Source organism: Ochotona princeps, chromosome 21 (genome assembly GCF_030435755.1).
Source record: "Ochotona princeps isolate mOchPri1 chromosome 21, mOchPri1.hap1, whole genome shotgun sequence".
Classification (NCBI taxonomy): Eukaryota; Metazoa; Chordata; class Mammalia; order Lagomorpha; family Ochotonidae; genus Ochotona; species Ochotona princeps.
The window spans coordinates 24,552,962-24,572,045 of NC_080852.1; the positions used below are offsets into that span (position 1 = coordinate 24,552,962).

The 19,084-nt window shown below is 40.5% G+C and overlaps 1 protein-coding gene and 1 non-coding gene across 11 annotated transcripts in view; both read left to right on the plus strand.

The window, feature by feature from the left end:
• PBRM1 (polybromo 1) overlaps window positions 1-19,084 on the plus strand; it is a 95,684-nt gene that overhangs the window by 65,307 nt on the left and 11,293 nt on the right. For all 10 annotated transcript variants that reach the window (XM_058678646.1, XM_058678648.1, XM_058678651.1 and 7 more), the window contains 7 exons: window positions 258-415; window positions 1,048-1,311; window positions 5,296-5,441; window positions 7,065-7,222; window positions 13,529-13,712; window positions 15,943-16,153; window positions 16,850-17,051. In XM_058678646.1, coding sequence (XP_058534629.1) covers window positions 258-415; window positions 1,048-1,311; window positions 5,296-5,441; window positions 7,065-7,222; window positions 13,529-13,712; window positions 15,943-16,153; window positions 16,850-17,051 — 1,323 coding nt within the window. The remainder of the gene's footprint in view (window positions 1-257; window positions 416-1,047; window positions 1,312-5,295; window positions 5,442-7,064; window positions 7,223-13,528; window positions 13,713-15,942; window positions 16,154-16,849; window positions 17,052-19,084) is intronic.
• Window positions 2,291-2,426, plus strand: LOC118760351 (small nucleolar RNA SNORA71). The gene has a single exon (XR_004996735.2). It is a non-coding gene; the product is annotated as a small nucleolar RNA SNORA71 (small nucleolar RNA).

The window sequence follows — 19,084 nt, forward strand, 5'->3', positions numbered from 1 at the left end:
AACTAGATGAAGCTCCTGGATTCAGCCTGGCCAGTTGTGGCTGTTGTGGCCATCTGGGGAGTAAGCCAGCAGATGGAAAATCTGTCTTTCCCTGCCTTTCTCTGTAACTCTTTCAGAATAAATAACTAAATATTAAAAAAAAAAAACACAACACTAGTTCATACAGTAGCAGAATATCTTGATGGAATATTTATTTACTGTTTTGCAACAAATACATGGTTTCTGCTAATGGTATTTCTTTTCTGTCTCTCTTTGAGGTGAAAAATGGTTATATGGCTGTTGGTTTTATCGGCCAAATGAAACATTCCACCTGGCTACACGAAAATTTCTAGAAAAGGAGGTTTTTAAGAGTGATTATTACAATAAAGTTCCTGTTAGTAAAATTCTAGGCAAATGTGTGGTCATGTTTGTCAAGGTAAGAAATGCATTAGTCCCAAAAGTACCTATTTTTCCCTGGGGATAAAATTGAAGCACAAAAGTCTATATTTACAAAATTAGGAACTCTGTTTTAAACTGTTTTTAAAGCTGTATGGTTGTATGAAAAAGATTTGTTAAAAAGTTAACTTGAGTATGTTGTGAAAGCATACTTGCCCATACAATTGAGCTGCCTATTAGTTTAAAATTTTTGTATTGCTAGTTTAATTTTTAAATGATGTTTTCTGAGAAATAATCATTAAAAAGTGTCAGATTGATTTTAGGTAATAAAGTGTACTTTCCCTATATCTGTCAATAGGCACATGAGCCCTTTCCAAAGACTTAAGGAACATTATAGCTATATGAAATATTAATGTATTTTCAATGGAAAAAAAAGATAAACTGAATGGGACAATTTGTATTAGAAGTTAAAGGGTGTATATTTAATAAGTATGTTCTGTAGCCAATATGTCTAGTTCTCTAGCTGTTTACTATTTATTGTTACCTGCCAGAAAGTCTTTTAACAGTTTTACTTTTGTGCATTTTGCTGGTTGGTTGGGAGTCTAGCTTTGGCTTTAGTGGACTGATCTTCAAAAATTTACCCATTTGATTTTTTTGTTTTGTCCTCCACAGGAATACTTTAAATTATGCCCAGAAAACTTTCGAGATGAGGATGTTTTTGTCTGTGAATCACGGTATTCTGCCAAAACCAAATCTTTTAAAAAAATTAAACTATGGACCATGCCCATCAGCTCAGTTAGGTTTGTCCCTCGGGACGTACCCCTGCCTGTGGTTCGAGTAGCCTCCGTATTTGCAAATGCAGATAAAGGGGATGATGAGAAGAACACAGATAATTCAGAAGACAGTCGTACTGAAGACAGTCTGAACTTGGAAAAGGTATGTTAGTAATAACCAAACAGAAAAGAGTTACACGTCTTGAAAAACCTACTCCAGAAAATGTAGGAATGAGTACAAACCCAAAGTTAGAAAAAGAACAGAAACATAAAACGTCTAAGTCCAACAGCTTCGGGTGTGGAGGCTATCTGGGGAGCCAAGCAGTGAATGGGAGGTCTCTATCTCTGTCATTTCTTTTCTCTCTCTTTCAAATAAATATTTTTTTTAAAAAAAAAAGAAGAAAACTTTCCAAAGATGTGGGAAACAGATAAGCTGATAATGAGCAGGTTGAGAATGGGGCATATTCCCATTATTATTTAGAAACACCACGTCCCCAAAAAAGAAAAGAACAAAGAAAACCCAGGGCCTGGCACGTTAGCCTAGTGGCTAAGGACCTCACCTTAACTGCCCCGGGATCCCACATGGGCACTGGTTCTAATCCCAGCTGCTCCACTTCCCATCCAGCTCCCTGCCTGCAGGCTGGGAAAGCAGTTGAGGACGGCCCAAAGCCTGGGGCCCTGCGCCCACGTGGAAGACATGGAAAAGACTGCGGGCTCCTGGCTTTGGCTCGGTGTAGCTCCAGCTGTTGCAGTTACTTAGGGAGTGAATTAATAGACGAAAGATCTTCCTCTGTGTTTCCTCCTCCCTGTATATCTGACTTTCCAATTAAAAATTAATTAATTAATTTTAAAAAGCTTAAAGAAAACCCAAAAGTATGTTTATACTTATATATGAATGTGAAAATAACATAAAAATACATACTAAACCAGGTGATTATTTCAGGGGGAGGATCGCAGAAGACTTAGATCCTTTGTATGTTATGCTGTTTGAATTATTTTCAACAAATATGTGGTTTGTTTAAAATCAAGAACGATAAAAATTTCAGTTTTTTTGAACCCTGGGGAGAAAAGTTAATTCCTATCTTTGGGTGAAAAAAAATTTTTTCCGTGTCCAAACAACCTTTGTTAGAAAAGAACATGATCCCTGCATTTGAAAGTGATTGTGGGCTTGCTGTGCCGTAGTCACTGGTAGTGCACGGAGAGCAGCTGTTGGAGAGTGCCTTCCCCGTGTCTGGAGGGTCCACTGCCATTGCTTGCAAACTCTGGAGCTTTCCCACACTCCTTCACTCTGGCTTTATTTTCTGCTACTCAGCGCTGCTGTGACCAGCGTGCTGCAGGCACACAAAGGCTCATGAAAAAGCATTCCTGCAGTGAAGAGCCACTCTTCTTAACTTGCTTTACATCAGATGTCACTGAGCCCTCAGCCTGCAGCCACTGTCAAGGCCCAAGAACATTTGAGTTACAGCTTATGCCCGCCCTGGTCGGCATGCTCCAGCCTGCTGATTCAGGTGTGTCAGTGAAATTTGAAATAGTCTAGCTTGTATGTGCGAGAAGAGTCGCTGGCCCCCAAATCATCCAACTCCCTTGGATGAATTTTGTGCTGTACGAGAAGACCCAAATGAATTATTACTTAAGTAATTTTTTTTTCAAATTTATTTATTTGGCTTAAAAAGGCAGATATACAGAGGGTGAGAGAGACAGAAAGATCTTCCATCCACTGGTTCACTCCCCAAGGTGGCTGCAACGGCCAGAGCTGAACCAATTAGAAGCCAAGAGCCAAAAGCTTCTTCCAGGTCTTCCGCATGGGTGCAGGGTCCCAAAGCTTTGGGCCGTCCTCTGCTGCTATCCCAGGCCACAAGCAGGGAACCAGATGGGAAGTGGAGCAGCCAGGACACAAGCTGGCGCCCATATGATCCTGGCACATGAAAGGTGAGGACTTTAGCCATTAGGCTACCACGCTGGACCCACTTTAATTTTTTTTTTAATGTATGTGAATTAAAACCAATTATTTATGTGTAAAACAAAAAACAAAGACATGAGACTGGGAAAAATACTGTTTTGTGCATCTTACTAATATGAATTTATTTTATTTTGTTTTTTAAAGATTTATTAATTTGAAAGAGTTACACAGAGAATAAGAAACAGAGCTTCCATCCTCTTGTTTATTTCCCAGATGTCTGAAACAATAGGAAACTGGATTGAAGGCAAAACAACCAGGACTTCAGCTGGTGACTATTTCGAATCCTGGCATCCCAGTCAGTGGCTTAACCCATCCACCACACTGCAACCTCAGGCTCTAATATTATTTTCATTTTTTTGAAGATTCATTTATCTTTACTTGAACATTAAAATTAGAAGGAGAGACAAAGATCTTTTATCTGCTGATTCACCTCACAAATAGCCTCAAAGGCCAGAACTGAGCCAGTTTGAAGCTAGGAACCAGGAGCTTTTTCTAGGTCTCCCATATGTGTGCAGGATGTCAAAGGCTTGGGCCATCCGCTGCCACTTTCCCAGACCATAAACATGCAGCTCTATGAGAAGTGAAGCACCCAGGACTTGAACCATCATCATTTTAACCACTGTACCAAATGTCACCCCTCATTAATTTTAAAAGAAATATTGGAAGCCAGTGTGAGAATTTAGACGTACTATTCAGTATCTGTAAGTTCTCAAGTGTCTCTCTTAATGAGTCGCTTGGTGTTTTGTTTGTTTGTTAGTTTTTTAATATTTCATGCCCGAGACAAGTTCAGTAAATATTTTATAGAATAACTTTGTAATAGAACAAGTTTGTAAAAGATATTCTTAATCTCAGCAGTAATTCAATTTGCAGCTTCCATCCATTCCCCCTCCCACCTGATATATACAGGGATGCCCCCATACAGTTTTTTCATAATGTTTTATGCTTCTAAAGATTTTATTTGAGGGCCCAGTACGATAGTCTAGTGGCTAATTTCTCGTGTTGTTTGTACCAGGATCCAATATGGGTGCCGGTGGATGTCACAGCTGACCTGCTTCCCATCCAGCTCCCTGCTTGTGACCTGGGAAAGCAGTAGAGGATGGCCCCAATAAAAATTAATAAATCTCTAAAAAAAATTTATTTGAAGGGCAGTTACATAGAGTGAAGGAAAGACAGAGATGTTTCATCCATGATTCACTCTCCACATGACTGCAATAGCTGGGACTTCAGTCTAAAAGCCAACACCTAGGTGCTTCACATAGGAGACCAAATGGAGTTCCAGTCTGTTGACTTTGGCCTGGGCCAGCCCTGGCCATTTGGGCCATTAGAGGAGTGAACCAGCCAATGGAAGGTATTTATTTATTCATTCATTTTCTCTATCTTCCGCTCTCATCTCTTTCTCCCTCTCTCTCCCTCCCTTGCTCTCTTTAACTCTGTCTTTCAAAGAAATACATCTTAAATTAAGGAAGCTCAAAACATGAAGAAGCTGCTTGTGAGTGTTATCTTCCTTACACTGTGTGATAGCACATGAGTGAATAGGCTCTGCATGCTAATTATCTTGTCTTTGGGATTTTTTTCCCCCAAAGTGTTTTAGAATCAGGAACCAGGGAGAGATGATAAAAACATCTTAGGGAACACATTATTTTATGAAAATTCACTAGAAATTTAAAATAGACTTCTTGATAAGAATTAGTTTGATTAGGCCCCGGCGGCATGGCCTAGTGGCTAAAGTCCTTGCCTTGAATGCCCCGGGATCCCATATGGGCGCTGGTTCTAATCCTGGCAGCTCCACTTCCCATCCAGCTCCCTGCTTGTGGCCTGGGAAAGCAGTTGAGGACGGCCCAGTGCATTGGGACCCTGCACCTGCTTGGGAGACCTGGAAGAGGTTCCTGGTTCCCGGCATCGGATCAGCGCGCATCGGCCCATTGCGGCTCACTTGGGGAGTGAATCATCGGACGGAAGATCTTCCTCTCTGTCTCTCCTCCTCTATATATCTGACTTTGTAATAAAATGAATAAATCTTTAAAAAAAAAAAAAGAATTAGTTTGATTTCAACAGTATCAGGCTTTGGTTTCCTAGCCTTCTGTTTATGGTTGTTTTATCTTTTATGTTAATGCATCTTTAAGGTTTTTCTTTGTCTACCTCCTGATTGCTAGATGCCCTTTTTTTAACTACTTTTGTTTGCCACAGGAAAAGGAAGATGTGCCTGTGGAAATGCCCAATGGTGAGCCCGGTTGCCATTACTTTGAACAGCTCCGTTATAATGACATGTGGCTGAAGGTTGGAGATTGTGTCTTCATCAAGTCCCATGGTCTAGTACGCCCTCGTGTAGGCAGGTAAGTGTCATTGAAACAGGTAAAATGAGACTTGCAGCCAGTCAAAATTCATCACTCTTAGGATAACAGAAGTTCTTCTGGAGTTTCTCTGACTTCCTCTGGCTGTACCTCACCTTTCACCTCTAACTATGTACTTTTTCAAATTCCTCCTTTTGGGTGACTGATGTGACATAGTAACTTAAGCAACTGCTTGCGTTGCCAACATCCCATACTGCATTGCTAGTTAGTGTTCTAGCTACTCTGCTTCAGATCCAGCTTGATGCTAATGTACCTGGAAGGCAGCAGAAAATGACTTAAGTACTTTGTCCTTTACCACAAATGTAGGAGACCCAGGAAGAATTCCAAGAATTTCAGGTTCCTGGCTTTTCCTTGGCTGTTGTTGCTCCTTCTCTCTATAAATCCGCCTTTCAAATAAAAATGGATAAATCTTTTTATATATATATTCTTTTAAAAATGGATAAATCTTTTAAAAAAAAAGATTTATTTCTATAATTTGGCCTGAGGGCTTATAAGTGTAGGATTATCATTAACTAATGCAAAGATGTTGTGTCAGGGCCTGGCACCATGGCCTAGCGGCTAAAGTCCTCACCTTGAATGCACCAGGATCCCATATGGGCACCAGTCTAGTCCCGGCAGCTCCACTTCCCATCCAGCTCCCTGCCTGTGGCCTGGGAAAGCAGTTGAGGACAACCCAAAGCCTTTTGACCCTGCACCCACGTGGAAGACATGGAAAAGATTCCGGGCTCCTGGCTTTGGAGCGACGCTGCATCGGCCATTGCAGTCACTTGGGGAGTGAATCATAGGGCAGAAGATCTTCCTCTGTGTCTCTCCTCCTCTCTGTATATCTGACTTTGCAATAAAAATAAATTTTTCTAAAAAAAGATATTGTATCATGTCAGGAATCTGAGAATGTAGGACAGTAATTACAGCTTATTGTTTGGTCATAAGGAACAATATTGTATCTGGTACATGTCAGCCAGATTTCATTGTTTCTGGGGACATGACAAATTTATTTTCATGATTCGCAGAAGGTAAAGATCACAGTTTTTAAAAACACTGTGGGGCACACTGTGCCACAGCAGTTAAGCTTCTGCTTGGGGCTCCCATGTCCATTATACGAATGCCTTGAATCATGTGCCCATTTCCAATCCAATTTCCTGCTGATTCACCTGGGACAGTGGCTAAATTATTTGGGTTCCTGCCTCAGGAGATGTAGATAGAGTTCCTGGCTCCTGTCTTCAGTCTAACACAGCTCTAGCTATTGGCGGCATTTCAGGCAAGAACCAGCAGATAGAAGATGTCTCTCATTCAACCTTCAGATAAGAAAAAATGAATGAGTAAATGTTAAAAAATGATGAACCATTATCATAAAGGAAGTCTGCCACTCATGTGACCTGACCTCAAATACTGAAGGTTTATGTTTGCTTTTATTCAAAAGCCACTGACAGACGCTAGTTATCTTTGCATCATGGGCACCCTGGAAGAAATGCATTGAATTGTCTTACCAGAACAGCCAGTGGAAGTTCTCTAAATGGCATGAACTATTAAGATTTTGGTTAACAAACCTTTTGTTAGATTAGTTTTTCAAGAATGAAACTATTTTAATTTCTCTGTTTTTCTAAGAATTGAAAAAGTGTGGGTCCGAGACGGAGCTGCATATTTTTATGGTCCCATCTTCATTCACCCAGAAGAGACAGAACATGAACCTACAAAAATGTTCTACAAAAAAGAAGTGTTCCTGAGTAATCTGGAAGAAACCTGCCCCATGACATGTATTCTGGGTAAGAATCTAGTGTTTTTACTTGATCATATTCATCCTGTAAAAATTGATTGCTAGAGTAGTGAACAAAACAAAATCTCTCTCAGAAGACATATCACGGCAAAGATTGTGAAATCAGCAGTTGGATTTTTGAAAAACAGACGTATAGATCATCAGATGGCAATTAGGGTTATGAGCGAAAGTTAAACAGAGTAAGAGGCATTAGAGTAGTGGTAAGGTGAGAGCCTGTAGTCAGAGAGAGGCTTGCTAATAGATGGCATGAGAGCAGAGTCTTAGAGGAAGTGGGAAAGATAATCATGTTAATATCTGAGGTTTTGCTTCCTGTAGGCACAAGTAACCACATACAAAGGCCTTAAGGTAGTGCATCCAGACATGTCTGAGACACAGTGAGGAGGCTGAATGGCTACAACTGGTCGATGGGAATGTTAAGAGATGAGCCCTCAATCATGATAGGCTATATGGACAGTACAGAGATTGGATGTTGAATGCTTGGGAATTGGTGCAAGGGGTTTGAGCGAAGTGGTGACTTGAACTGACTTGCACATTAGAGGAATCCCTATGGCTCCTGGAGCATATGTTCTAAGAATATGAAACAAGTGAGGCACACACTCAAAAAATGCTTCTCAGCCTTGGTGACAGTTTTTTTCCATCCAGTCATCTTAGTGTTCACAGTAGCATTTTGTTAGGTCTGTTTGCATAACCAACTCATTATAGCATTCTTTCCCAGTATCATATTTCTTTTGACCCTGAATTTCTTCTGCAGCTTTTGTCTTTTGGAATCTCTTTAAAAATAGCACTAATTAGAAGCTTTACATTAATTGCTTATTGTTTTAAAGAAGCCACAACAACCAAAAAGGAAATGGACAGATTAAAAAGCATTTCATACTGCTTAAAATTTTGTAGTTGCTTGGTTTTGGTTCTTTGAGTTTTTGGGGTTTTTTTTCAAGGTTGGATATAATAAATATATCCAACTATTAGTTAAGCACATTTTCCTTTTCCATTTTGGAGGGATGGCACAAAGACCAGTGAGATCATTCAGTTCTTGAGTTTTTGTAACAGAAAAGGTCTTTTTAAGTTATGATCCAGTCTGAAGCAGTGCCCAAGAACCTTACCTCTTAGTCGAAACCCCAAAGGAAACCCAAAAAGAGCATTACAAATATTGTAAACAGGTATTTTTTTGTAATGTCTTAAACAGTCTCTTTTGATTAGACAATCAGATCATTGTTTCTCTAGTTCTTAGTGGTTCCCTGGGATTCACAAGTCACATCTTATTTGTATTATAAAATTATATTATTTGAATTGATGTCAGCTTAGTTTCAGAAGTACACAGAGACTGCTCCTGTACTGATCCAGCCTTTCCTCTTTGTGATATTTTTGTCACATTTGTATGCCAGTTGACAGATTTATAAAATTATTTTCTGTATTGGTCTTTAAAATCATATAGAAAATAAGAAGAATGTTCAGTGTAAAATGCAGCTGAATATTCTCTTTTATGGTTACCTCTGTTGCTGTCTTTTGATTCTTTCTATGGTTTCAAGTCATGTGCTAGTGTCCTTTAGCATTTCTTGTAGGACAGGTGTACTAGTGACAAAATCCCTCTTATTTGTATGGCAAAATCTAGTTCTCTTTCATTGTTGAAGAATGTTTTTGATACATACAGAATTCTCAGTTCACATCTCAGTAATATCCCTGGTTGTGACCAAACCAAAATGTTGTTGATGATATTTGAGGATAGGATAAGGAACTCAATAAGTAGTACCCTGTGGGTAAATGATCCATAAGCTGGGATGGTCATTGCACTGATCAATAAAATCTTCCAAATCTTGAACCACATGTCACAGCCCATACTGTCTGGTATAGTTGCAGTAACCTACCCAGGAGTGGGACAGAGAAAGGTCAGAAATCTGCCTCCTGTGCCTAACCCCTATTTGTCATAGGCACTGCAGCTATTTCCATTATCTGAGAAATTGCTTATAAACTTCTGTGATGATAATTTTTGAGGCTATGTTTTTAATATCTGTTCACAGAAGACTGGTTCTTACATTGGAAAGTTGAACTCTACTCCCCTCCGCAGTTGGAGGTGGAGGTTGAGCCAGTTGAGCAGACACGCCCGACCCCTCAAATAAATATATCTTTGAAAAATAAGCAGGCCGGTGCGGTAGCCTAGCGGCCAAAGTCCTCACCTTGAATGCACCAGAATCCCATATGGATGCTGGTTCTAATACCGGCAGTGCTACTTCATATCCAGCTCCCTGCTTGTGGCCTGGGAAAGCAGTCAAGGACGGCCCAAAGCCTTGGGATCCTGCACCTGTGTGGGAACCTAGAGGAAGTTCCTGGCTCCTGGTTTTGAATCAGCTCAGCTCCGATATTGCAACCATTTGGGGAGTAAATCATCAGACGGAAGATCTTTCTCTCTCTCTCCTCCTCTCTGTATATCTGACTTTGCAGTAAAAATAAATTTAAAAAAAAAAAAGATGCCTCTTCCAAACCTGCCATACAGATAATATATAAAGATCTTCTCTTGACAGAGAAGAGGAATAGCACCCTCCAAAACCAAAGGCAAATGAGAAGAACATCCCAGTAAAATAACAACAGAAGACTAAATCAATAGACAACCCATTGTTAAAATGACAGGGCCAAATTGCCACCTGTTTATATTATCCTGAATGTAAATGGCTTAAACTCATCAATCAAAACTTAATAGATTAGTAGACTGGATTTAAAAAAAAAAAAAAAACCATCTATTGGCCCAGTGCAGTAGCCTAGTGGCTAAAGTCCTTTCCTTGCTTGTCGGGATCCCACCGGTCCTGCTTCCCACCTTACTCTCTGCTTGCGGCCTGGGAAAGCAGTCGAGGATGGCCCAAAGCCTTGGGACCCTGCACTCGGCATGGGAGACCCGGAAGAGGCTCCTGGAACCTGGCTTCAGATTGGTTCAGCTCCAGCCATTACAATCTCTTGGGGAGTGAATCATCAGACAGAAGATCTTCTTCCCTGTCTCTCCTCTCTTTGTTTCTGACTTTACAATAAAAATAAATAAATCTTTGGGGCTCGGCAGCGTGGCCTAGTGGCTGAGGTCCTCGCCTTGATCCCATATGGCCGCTGGTTCTAATCCCGGCAGCTCCACTTCCTCTCTATCTCTCCTCCTCTCAGTATATCTGACTTTGTAATAAAAATAAAATAAATCTTTTAAAAAAATAAATAAATAAAATAAATAAATAAATAAATAAATCTTTTTTAAGAATCTTTTTGTTGCCGATAAGATATACAGCTCCCCACAACGATCACTAGAAACTATATCTCACGGGTTTTTATATTTTTGTTTTTAGTTTCATGTCTTAAAAATACCTTCTCACTAAATTCTTCACTGACATATGTAGTAGCATCATTTTCTTCAAAAACGTTCTTGATTTACATTTCTTCAGCAACAATCATTAAATAGCATGTTATTTAACTTCATGGTGTTGTAAATTTGTGTTTTTCTTCCTGTTGTTGATTTTATTTTGTGGTTTTCTTTTAAGGGGATATATAGTAACTATGTAATGGAGACTATCATATCCAGATGTGAGGACACGGTGCAGTATGCATCTCTACTTCCAGATCAAAGGTGGACTCCCAATGAAACTGTTAACAATATCTTGACAATAGGATGCTGGACTCTGCCGTTGTCCATGCCCACAATGATGGACATATGACTGTTTATGAGGAACTATATTATTGTAATAATATAGGGGAAATCAATGTGGGGGGAACGGATTTGGGAATTGGGTAGGGAAAATCCCAGGGTTTATGGAATTGTATTATAAAATAACAATTAGTGGAGCAAAAATATAATTAAAAATCATTATGAAATAAAATGAAAAGGTTCCAAAAGCAGTAAAAAAAAAAAATTCTCTTGACTCTCGCATTGTTCCAGAGAATGGTAACCCCCACCCCCATTACGGCAGTGTCCCAAATGAACAGCAGTTTAAGTCCTGGCCTCACTTCTCCTCGAATTCCGTGATAATATACCTGGGAAAACAGCAGAAGATGGCCTGAGGCCTTGGGTTCCTGAAACCCACATTAGAGACTACCTCTAGTCCCAGTGAACCAGTGCAAGGAATAACAGTTGGTATGTCTCCCCATCTCTCTGCACCTCTGCATTTCTAATAAGTAGATGTAAATTATGTTTTTAGTTTAACTTCTCTTGTTTTTATTGTATTTACTTATTTGAAAGACAAGAGGAGAATTCCCATCTGCTGCTTCACCCCCAGGTTCCTACAATAGCCAGGGCTGGACAAGACTGAAACCAGATTCAGAAATTCAATCTGAATGTGAGGTGGATGTCTGGGATTCAAACCCTTGAGCCATCACCTTCTCCCTGCAAGGGTACGCATGAGCAGGAAGAGGAGCAAAGCTGGGGCTCTGGGGCTCAGACACGGTCTCTTGATGTACAAGGCAGTCTTCTCAAGCATCAGACATCTGTCCCTTTAGCTAAAGTTTATAAATGGTTATATGGTATGATTTCATTATTTTGCATGTGAAAATCCATTTATCCTTGTATTTAATAAGCATTGAATTGTCTTGTCCATGAACGCCAAATTGTATGATTTTATGTCTAGATTTTCAGTTCTATTCCATTGATCTATTTCTATCCTAAATTTTTAAAAGTGAAAGTTAAACCTTGTTTGTTTTCTTTAAAACCAAGCCAATGGGGAGAACGGGGAGAAACACAAACAAATAGGGTGAGCCATGTGGCATAATAGGCTAATCCTCCATCTTAAAGTGCTGGCATCCCATTTGAGTGCTGGTTCATGCCCCGGCTGTTCTACTTTCCAACCAACTCCCTGCTTGTGACCTGGGTAAGCAGTGGAAAAAGGCCCAAGTTTTAGGAAGGCCCAAGTTTTTGTAAGCCTGTACATGCATGGAAGACCAGGAGAAGCTTCTGGCTTCTGATCAACTCAGCTTTGGATGTGGTGACCATTTCGGGAGTGAACCAGCAGATGGAAAATCTTTCTGTCTCCTCTCTGCAAAACTGCTTTTCAAATAAAAATAAATAAACCTTTAAAAAGAGGCGGGGGCTACAGGATTCAAACAGTGAACACACAAGCTATATTATCATTTCGGTACATTGGTTAAAAAAGTTGGGGGGGATACTTATCAGAAATGATAAGGTACCCTGCTCAGACAGAATGCTTCATGTTACAGAAACCTCATGCAAGGGTCCAATAATAGCCTGGTGGCTAAACCCTCACCTTGCATTTCCTGGGATCCCATATGGGCACTGATTCATGTCCCGGTTGCTCCACTTCCCATCCAGCACCATGTTTGTGGCCTGGGAAAATAGTGAAGGATGTTCCCAAGGCTTAGGATCCTGCACCTACGTCAGAGATCTGGAAGAAGCTCCTAGCTTCGGGTGAGCTTAACTGTGGCCGTTGTGTCCACTTGGGGAATAAGCCAGTGGACAGATGATCTTTCTTTATGTCCTTCTCTGTATATCTGCTTTTCCAATAAAAGTAATAAATAAATCTTAAAAAAAAAAACTCACCCACCGTGGTGGGCTAAAGGCTAAAGTTCTCGCCTTGAATGGGCTGGGATTCCATATGGGCACCAGTTCTAATCCCGGCAGCTCCACTTCCCATCCAGCTCCCTGCTTGTGGCGTGGGAAAGCAGTCGAGGATGGCCCAAGGCCTTGGGACCCTGCACCTGTGTGGGAGACCTGGAAGAGGATCTGAGCTCCTGGTTTCGGATCAGCACAGCACCAGCCTTTGAGGTCACTTGGGGAGTGAATCATCAGAGGGAAGATCTTCCTCTCTGTCTCTCCTCCTCTCTGTATATCTGACTTTGCAATAAAAATAAACAAACTTTTAAAAATAAAAGCCCCAGGCAGAAATGGTGTTTGGTATAGTAGGGCTGTCCTTTGCTCTTAGTCATCCCAAGTCGTTTGCCTTTTGTTCGTTGACACTATTGTGGCTTTTTGAAACATGTGAATATATTTGTTTAAAAAAATGTGAAAATTTTAAACAGCTGCTAAGGACCCAGTGCAATAACCTAGTGGCTGAATCCTAGTTTGCATGTGCTGGAATCCCATGTGTGTGCCAATTTGTGTCCCTCCTGCTCCACTTCCCATCCAGCTCCCTGCCTGTGGCCTGGGAAGGCAGTCGAGGACAGCCCAAAAACTTGGAACTCTGCACACAACGTGGAATACCCAGAAGAAGCTCTGGCCTCTCTGTATATCTGACTTTCCAATAAAAATAAATGTTTAAAAAAACAAAGCAGCTGTTAATCGGACAACAAGTTACTCTAATTTCTCTCTACTTTGCTCTTTCAGGAAAGTGTGCTGTGTTGTCATTCAAGGACTTCCTCTCCTGCAGGCCAACTGAAATATCAGAAAATGATGTCCTGCTGTGTGAGAGCCGCTACAATGAAAGCGACAAGCAGATGAAAAAATTCAAGGGGTTGAAGAGGTTTTCACTCTCTGCTAAAGTGGTAGATGATGAAATTTACTACTTCAGGTAAAGTATAACTGAGGAAGAAAAGCACTTCAGATATTTACAAAAATAGTGTTTAACACCCTGTGTTTTAATTAATTCTTAAACCTGAACAGTCTCAATTTTAAAGAAGATATTATTCAGTTAAAGATTAAAGGAGGGCCCAGCACAGTAGCCTAGCAGATGAAGTCCTCTCCTTGCACACGCTGGGATCCCATGTGGGCGCCGGACCTAATCCTGGCGGCCCTGTTTCCCATCCAACTCCCTGCTTGTGGCCTGGGAAAGCAGTTGAGGATGGGCCAAAGCCTTGGGACCCTGCACCTGTGTGGGAGACCCAGAAGAGCTCCTGGTTCCTGGCTTCAGATCGGCTCACTCTGGCTGTTGCAGCCACTTGGGGAATGAATCAGTGGGCAGAAGATCTTCTCTGTCTTTCCTCTTCTCTGTATATCTGACTTTCACAACATTAAAAAAAAGATTTTAAAAAAAACACTATTAAAGGAGCAGTTTCATCACCTGCTAAGACATGGAAACTGCTCTCATAATGGCCTTGGCTTGGGTTTCAGTGGTTGTAGAATGGAAGCAGAAATACTTGGTTCTCCTTCATATTGTTATTAGGAGATAGCTCAGTTACACAGATTATGAAAAAAAACCCTTCTCACCATATTTAGGCAACTAGATCAAACTTAAACGCATTGCTTTTGTGGATGATAATCAGGAGAATTGTTTAAAAATAAGCATCTCTGGGCCAGTATTACAGCATGGCAAGTTAAGCCACTGCCTGTAACACCAGCATCCCATATGGATGGCACTACATGTCCTGGGTGCTCCACCTCTGATTCAGCTCCCTGCTAATGTACCTGAGAAGGTAGCAGAAGACAGCCCAAGTGCTTCACTCCCTGTACCCATGTGGGAGACCCAGAAGCAGCTCTCTTGGCTCCTGGTTTTGCCGTGGCACAGCTGCAGACATTACAGCTATGTGGGAAGTAAACCAATGTATGGAATATACATATTTCTCTGTATGCAACTCTGCCTTCCAAATAAATTTTAAAGATTTATTTATTTGTAGGGCCCAGTGGAATAGCTTAGAGGTTAAAGTTCTCACCTTGAAAGTGCCAGGATCCCATATGGGCACCAGTTCTAATCCCAGCAGCTCCACTTCCCATCCAGCTCCCTGCTTGTAGCCTGGGAAAGCAGTCGAGAATGGCCCAAAGCCTTGGGACCCTGCACCTGCGTGGGAGACTCAGAAGAAGCTCCTGGCTTTGGATCAACTCAGCTCTAGCTGTTGCGGCCTCTTGGAAAGTGAACCATCAGACAAAAGATCTTCCTCTCTGTCTCTCCTCCTCTCTGCATATCTGCCTTTCCAATAAAAATAAATAAATCTTTTTTTTTTTTTTGCCACTTCAGTCTTTTTATTTTTCCCATTTCATCTTAAAAATAAATCTTTCAAAAAAAGATTTATTTATTTGTAATTGGAAAAGTAGATGTATAGAATGCAGGAGACACAGGAAGATCTTCGTCTGCTGGTTCTCTCCCCTAGTGACTGTAATGGCCAGATCTGAGCTGATCCAAAGGCAGGAGCCAAGAGCTTCCTCCGGGTCTCCCGCACAAGCACAGGATCCCAAGGGTTTGGGTCGTCCTCGACTGCTTTCCCAGCGCATGCAAGGTGAGGACTTAAGCCACTAAGCTACTGCATTTGACCCCTTTCAAAGTTTTTGTTGTTGTTGTGTTTTTTTGTTTTTTCTTTTTTTAATCTTTTATGGCTCAGCATAGTGGCTCAGTGGCTAAATCCTTGCCTTGCACGCTCTGGAATCCCATATGGGCACCAGTTGGTGTCACGGCTGCTCTACTCTCCAGCTTCTGCTTGTGCCCTGGGAAAGCAGTGAAATATGGTCCCAAAGTGTTTGGATCCTGCACCCATATGGGAGACCTGGAGGAAGCACCTGGCCCCTGGGTTTGAACTGGCTCAGATCCAGCTGTGTGATCCTTGGATGGAAGATCTTTCTGTCTGTCTCTTCTCTCTGGAAAACTGTATTTCCAATTAAAAAAAATTTTTTTAACATTTAAATTTAAAAATAAAACAATCATCTTGAAGTAGAGATGCCTTCCTGAATATACTTTTAAACTCACTTGCCACCCCTAGAGTGTATGTTATAGATTGCAGGAATCCGTTTCCGGATTCTAAGGTAGAATACTGCCTTCTGACTGATCCTGGAATGATATTGATATTAGTTGATTTTTATGTCATTTCTTTCAGAAAACCAATTGTTCCTCAGAAGGAACCTTCTCCTTTGTTGGAAAAGAAGATCCAGTTGCTTGAAGCTAAATTTGCAGAGTTAGAAGGTGGAGATGACGATGCTGAAGAGCTGGGGGAAGAAGATAGTGAGGTCATTGAGCCTCCTGCTCTACCTCAGCTTCAGACTTCCCTGGCCAGCGAGCTGGACCTCATGCCCTACACTCCCCCACAGGTGAAGGTGACAAGTTCCTGTTACCTGTCTTATTCCCAGCTTTGATTTTCAGCAGACTCAACCCAGAGTAAGGAAACATGCAGCTCCTCCATGTGTGAACTTCCGCTTCGAATGCCTCAGGAAGTGGCAGATTATTTTTTTCCTTTCTCAATTACTTCATTGATTTATTTTTAATTGATCACAAATTACATATATCCTGTTATTAAACCATTAGTGATTCATTGTATTATCCCATTAATAATTTGAAATTTAATACATTTAAAATTTCATAGCTGATTTAGTGTCAGGTTTAGTTAGAAGACTTATCCTAGCTTATATTAAAGAAAGGCAGTAAGGAACAGCATCAGCCCGTTACTCTTTAGCTTTTATCACCCGTAATTTTTACTATCTGTTTGGGAGCTAAGCCACCATTAAGATGGTCCTACTGATATTTTTGGTTGTTTAGAATTTTCTCAAAATTATGAGGTCACCATTAGAGATTGCAGTCATGGAATTCAGTGAAACTTTCATTTATATTTTATATGGTAAGAGGAAAAGCAGAGATGTGTTTTGACCAAGAAAATGACAGGCTATAATAATAAACTGAACGTATTTGTATGTCAGTAATTGTCAAGTCATATGTTCCTGGCTTCTGGAAACCAAGCAGTTAGCTAGATGCAGTGATCTGATGTACTATAAGAGCTTTCTGTCTTACAGTCTACCCCAAAGTCTGCCAAAGGCAGTGCAAAGAAAGAAAGCTCCAAACGGAAAATCAACATGAGTGGCTATATCCTGTTCAGCAGTGAGATGAGAGCTGTGATTAAGGCCCAGCATCCAGACTACTCTTTTGGGGAGCTCAGCCGACTGGTGGGGACAGAATGGAGAAACCTTGAGACGGCCAAGAAAGCAGAATATGAAGGTAAATAGAGGCTATGCACAGCTATCCCAGTTTTCTAAACAAGGGAGTGTTTACAGAAATGCACGTGCATAGGCAGGTTTTACTTTTCTATTCTTAACCACTTGCACATAAACTTTGTGTTGGGGGTTGCCCCAGGTGGTACCCAACCAGCAGTTTATATGCCAGCCTTGTACTGACTGAGCAGAGCGCTGCCTTTGACTTGGCCTCTGATCTTGATATTGTATTTCTCTCCCAAAATTTCTCAAGCAAGAAAACTTTGTTATTAAAAATTGCATGAATTTCTTCTTTCATTGAACCCTATAAGCACACATATGTTAAGCTGGAGAATGATTGTATACAGCTGTTATTTGTAATTTTTATTAACATACTCATCAGAAAAGGGCTTTTAAAATTAGCAGTCTTCTGTTATGTTTGTTTATAAGCCCTATGTTTAAACTCTAGACTGAGGCTTGGGTAAAGTACTTGATTTCTTTAGGCCCGTCATGCCCTGTGCTGTGTCTAAAGATAACTAGTTTTAAAGCAGCTGCGTTATGTTTGATAAGATCAGCTGCGTGTATTTTCCTATAACTCATTAATTAAAATGCATTGATCCATCAGCTATCATTCAAGGACTTGGTGAGTCTTACCATTAGGGATGAGTACTTCAGAGAGATTCTATTTAATTTTTTGTTATTTTTCAACTACCAATTATGGTTTTAACAAATGACCAGTAAATATTATATTAGGCAGGACTGTTGCTCTTGGAGCTGTATTTTTTTCCATTGGAGGTTAATGTCTCTGTTTTCTTGTTCAGAGCTGTCTTTACAGCATTCAATTATTATTCATCTTGGCTGAGTCCAAATTAATTATTTTCAAGCAAATATTCATTACTAAGGTTGGCCCCTGTATTAAAGTTTATGAAGTCACCAAAGAAATGCTTTTTTAAAAATCTCATTCATTCATTAATTTAATTGATGAATTGGGAAATTATCTGATAGGCTTCCCAAAAGATCTGCTGTTGTACCCTAATCCTGCAAGATGTTCAACAGCAGCAACAAGGAAATGCTCTGTGGCAAAACCAGTTTGAGAAGCATTCCAAGCTCGGTTTCTTGGATTCTCACTGTGCATATTACCATGTTAAAGTCTTAGGAAGCTACAATAAAGAACTTGTCCTTTTGTTATTTGTCTTTTCCTGAATTTTGGCCAGGTAGTCATATAATCCCTATTAGTATCATGAAAAAGTAACACTTTGTGGAGCATTCTTTGAGAAACTATTTAGTTCCATAAGAACTAATTTAGGGAAGCTTTGATATTTCTGACCTTAGTGAAAGTATCCCACACAGTTCAAGAAGGAGTAGAGAAGGGAACTAACATGGGTTTAATACCTGTTCCTTGGCCTATGAAGCCAGTACTGGGTGGCAAGTAAATTAGGGTGTGAATAAGAGACAGAGAACTCCTCTGGAAGTTATATGTAAAGGTAAAAACATTGGACAGAACTGATAAGAGGAAGAGATGAGAGCTTTTGGGAAATTCTCTCCACAATCAGAAGAAAATGTGAAATTCTATGAGACCCTAGTGAGACTGTGTTTAATAATTTTTTTCCAACATAGTAAGTAGCCAGTCCAATATTCCATCCACAGTCCTGAATATTTTTGTTTTTTAGCTTTGGGTATTTTTTTTTCTCTCATTTTACTGCATCATTTGTAGTCAAAATACAAAATTTAATGTGGGGGTTTAGAGTCAGTTTTTTTTTTTTACTACTAGTTCAGGAAATAGGTTGTTGAAATGGCCTTTGTTTGTAACACTTAATTTATTGAGTGTCCGAAGGATCTGTACCCTGGGACAGTGCTAGAGAGGGATAACTGTCACAGGAACAGGGCGTTGACTTGCTTGACTTCCACAGTCTTACCCTAAAGGAGGACTGGAGCTGTTGCTTCTTGATCTCTCTTAGGCCAAGTGATGTTGAGCAATTTTACCCCTCCGTTCAGTGGTAGCCTTTTGAAGGCCATGGTGGAGGCTTAATGTGTTTCAGTTGGGGTGTGATACCAAGAGTT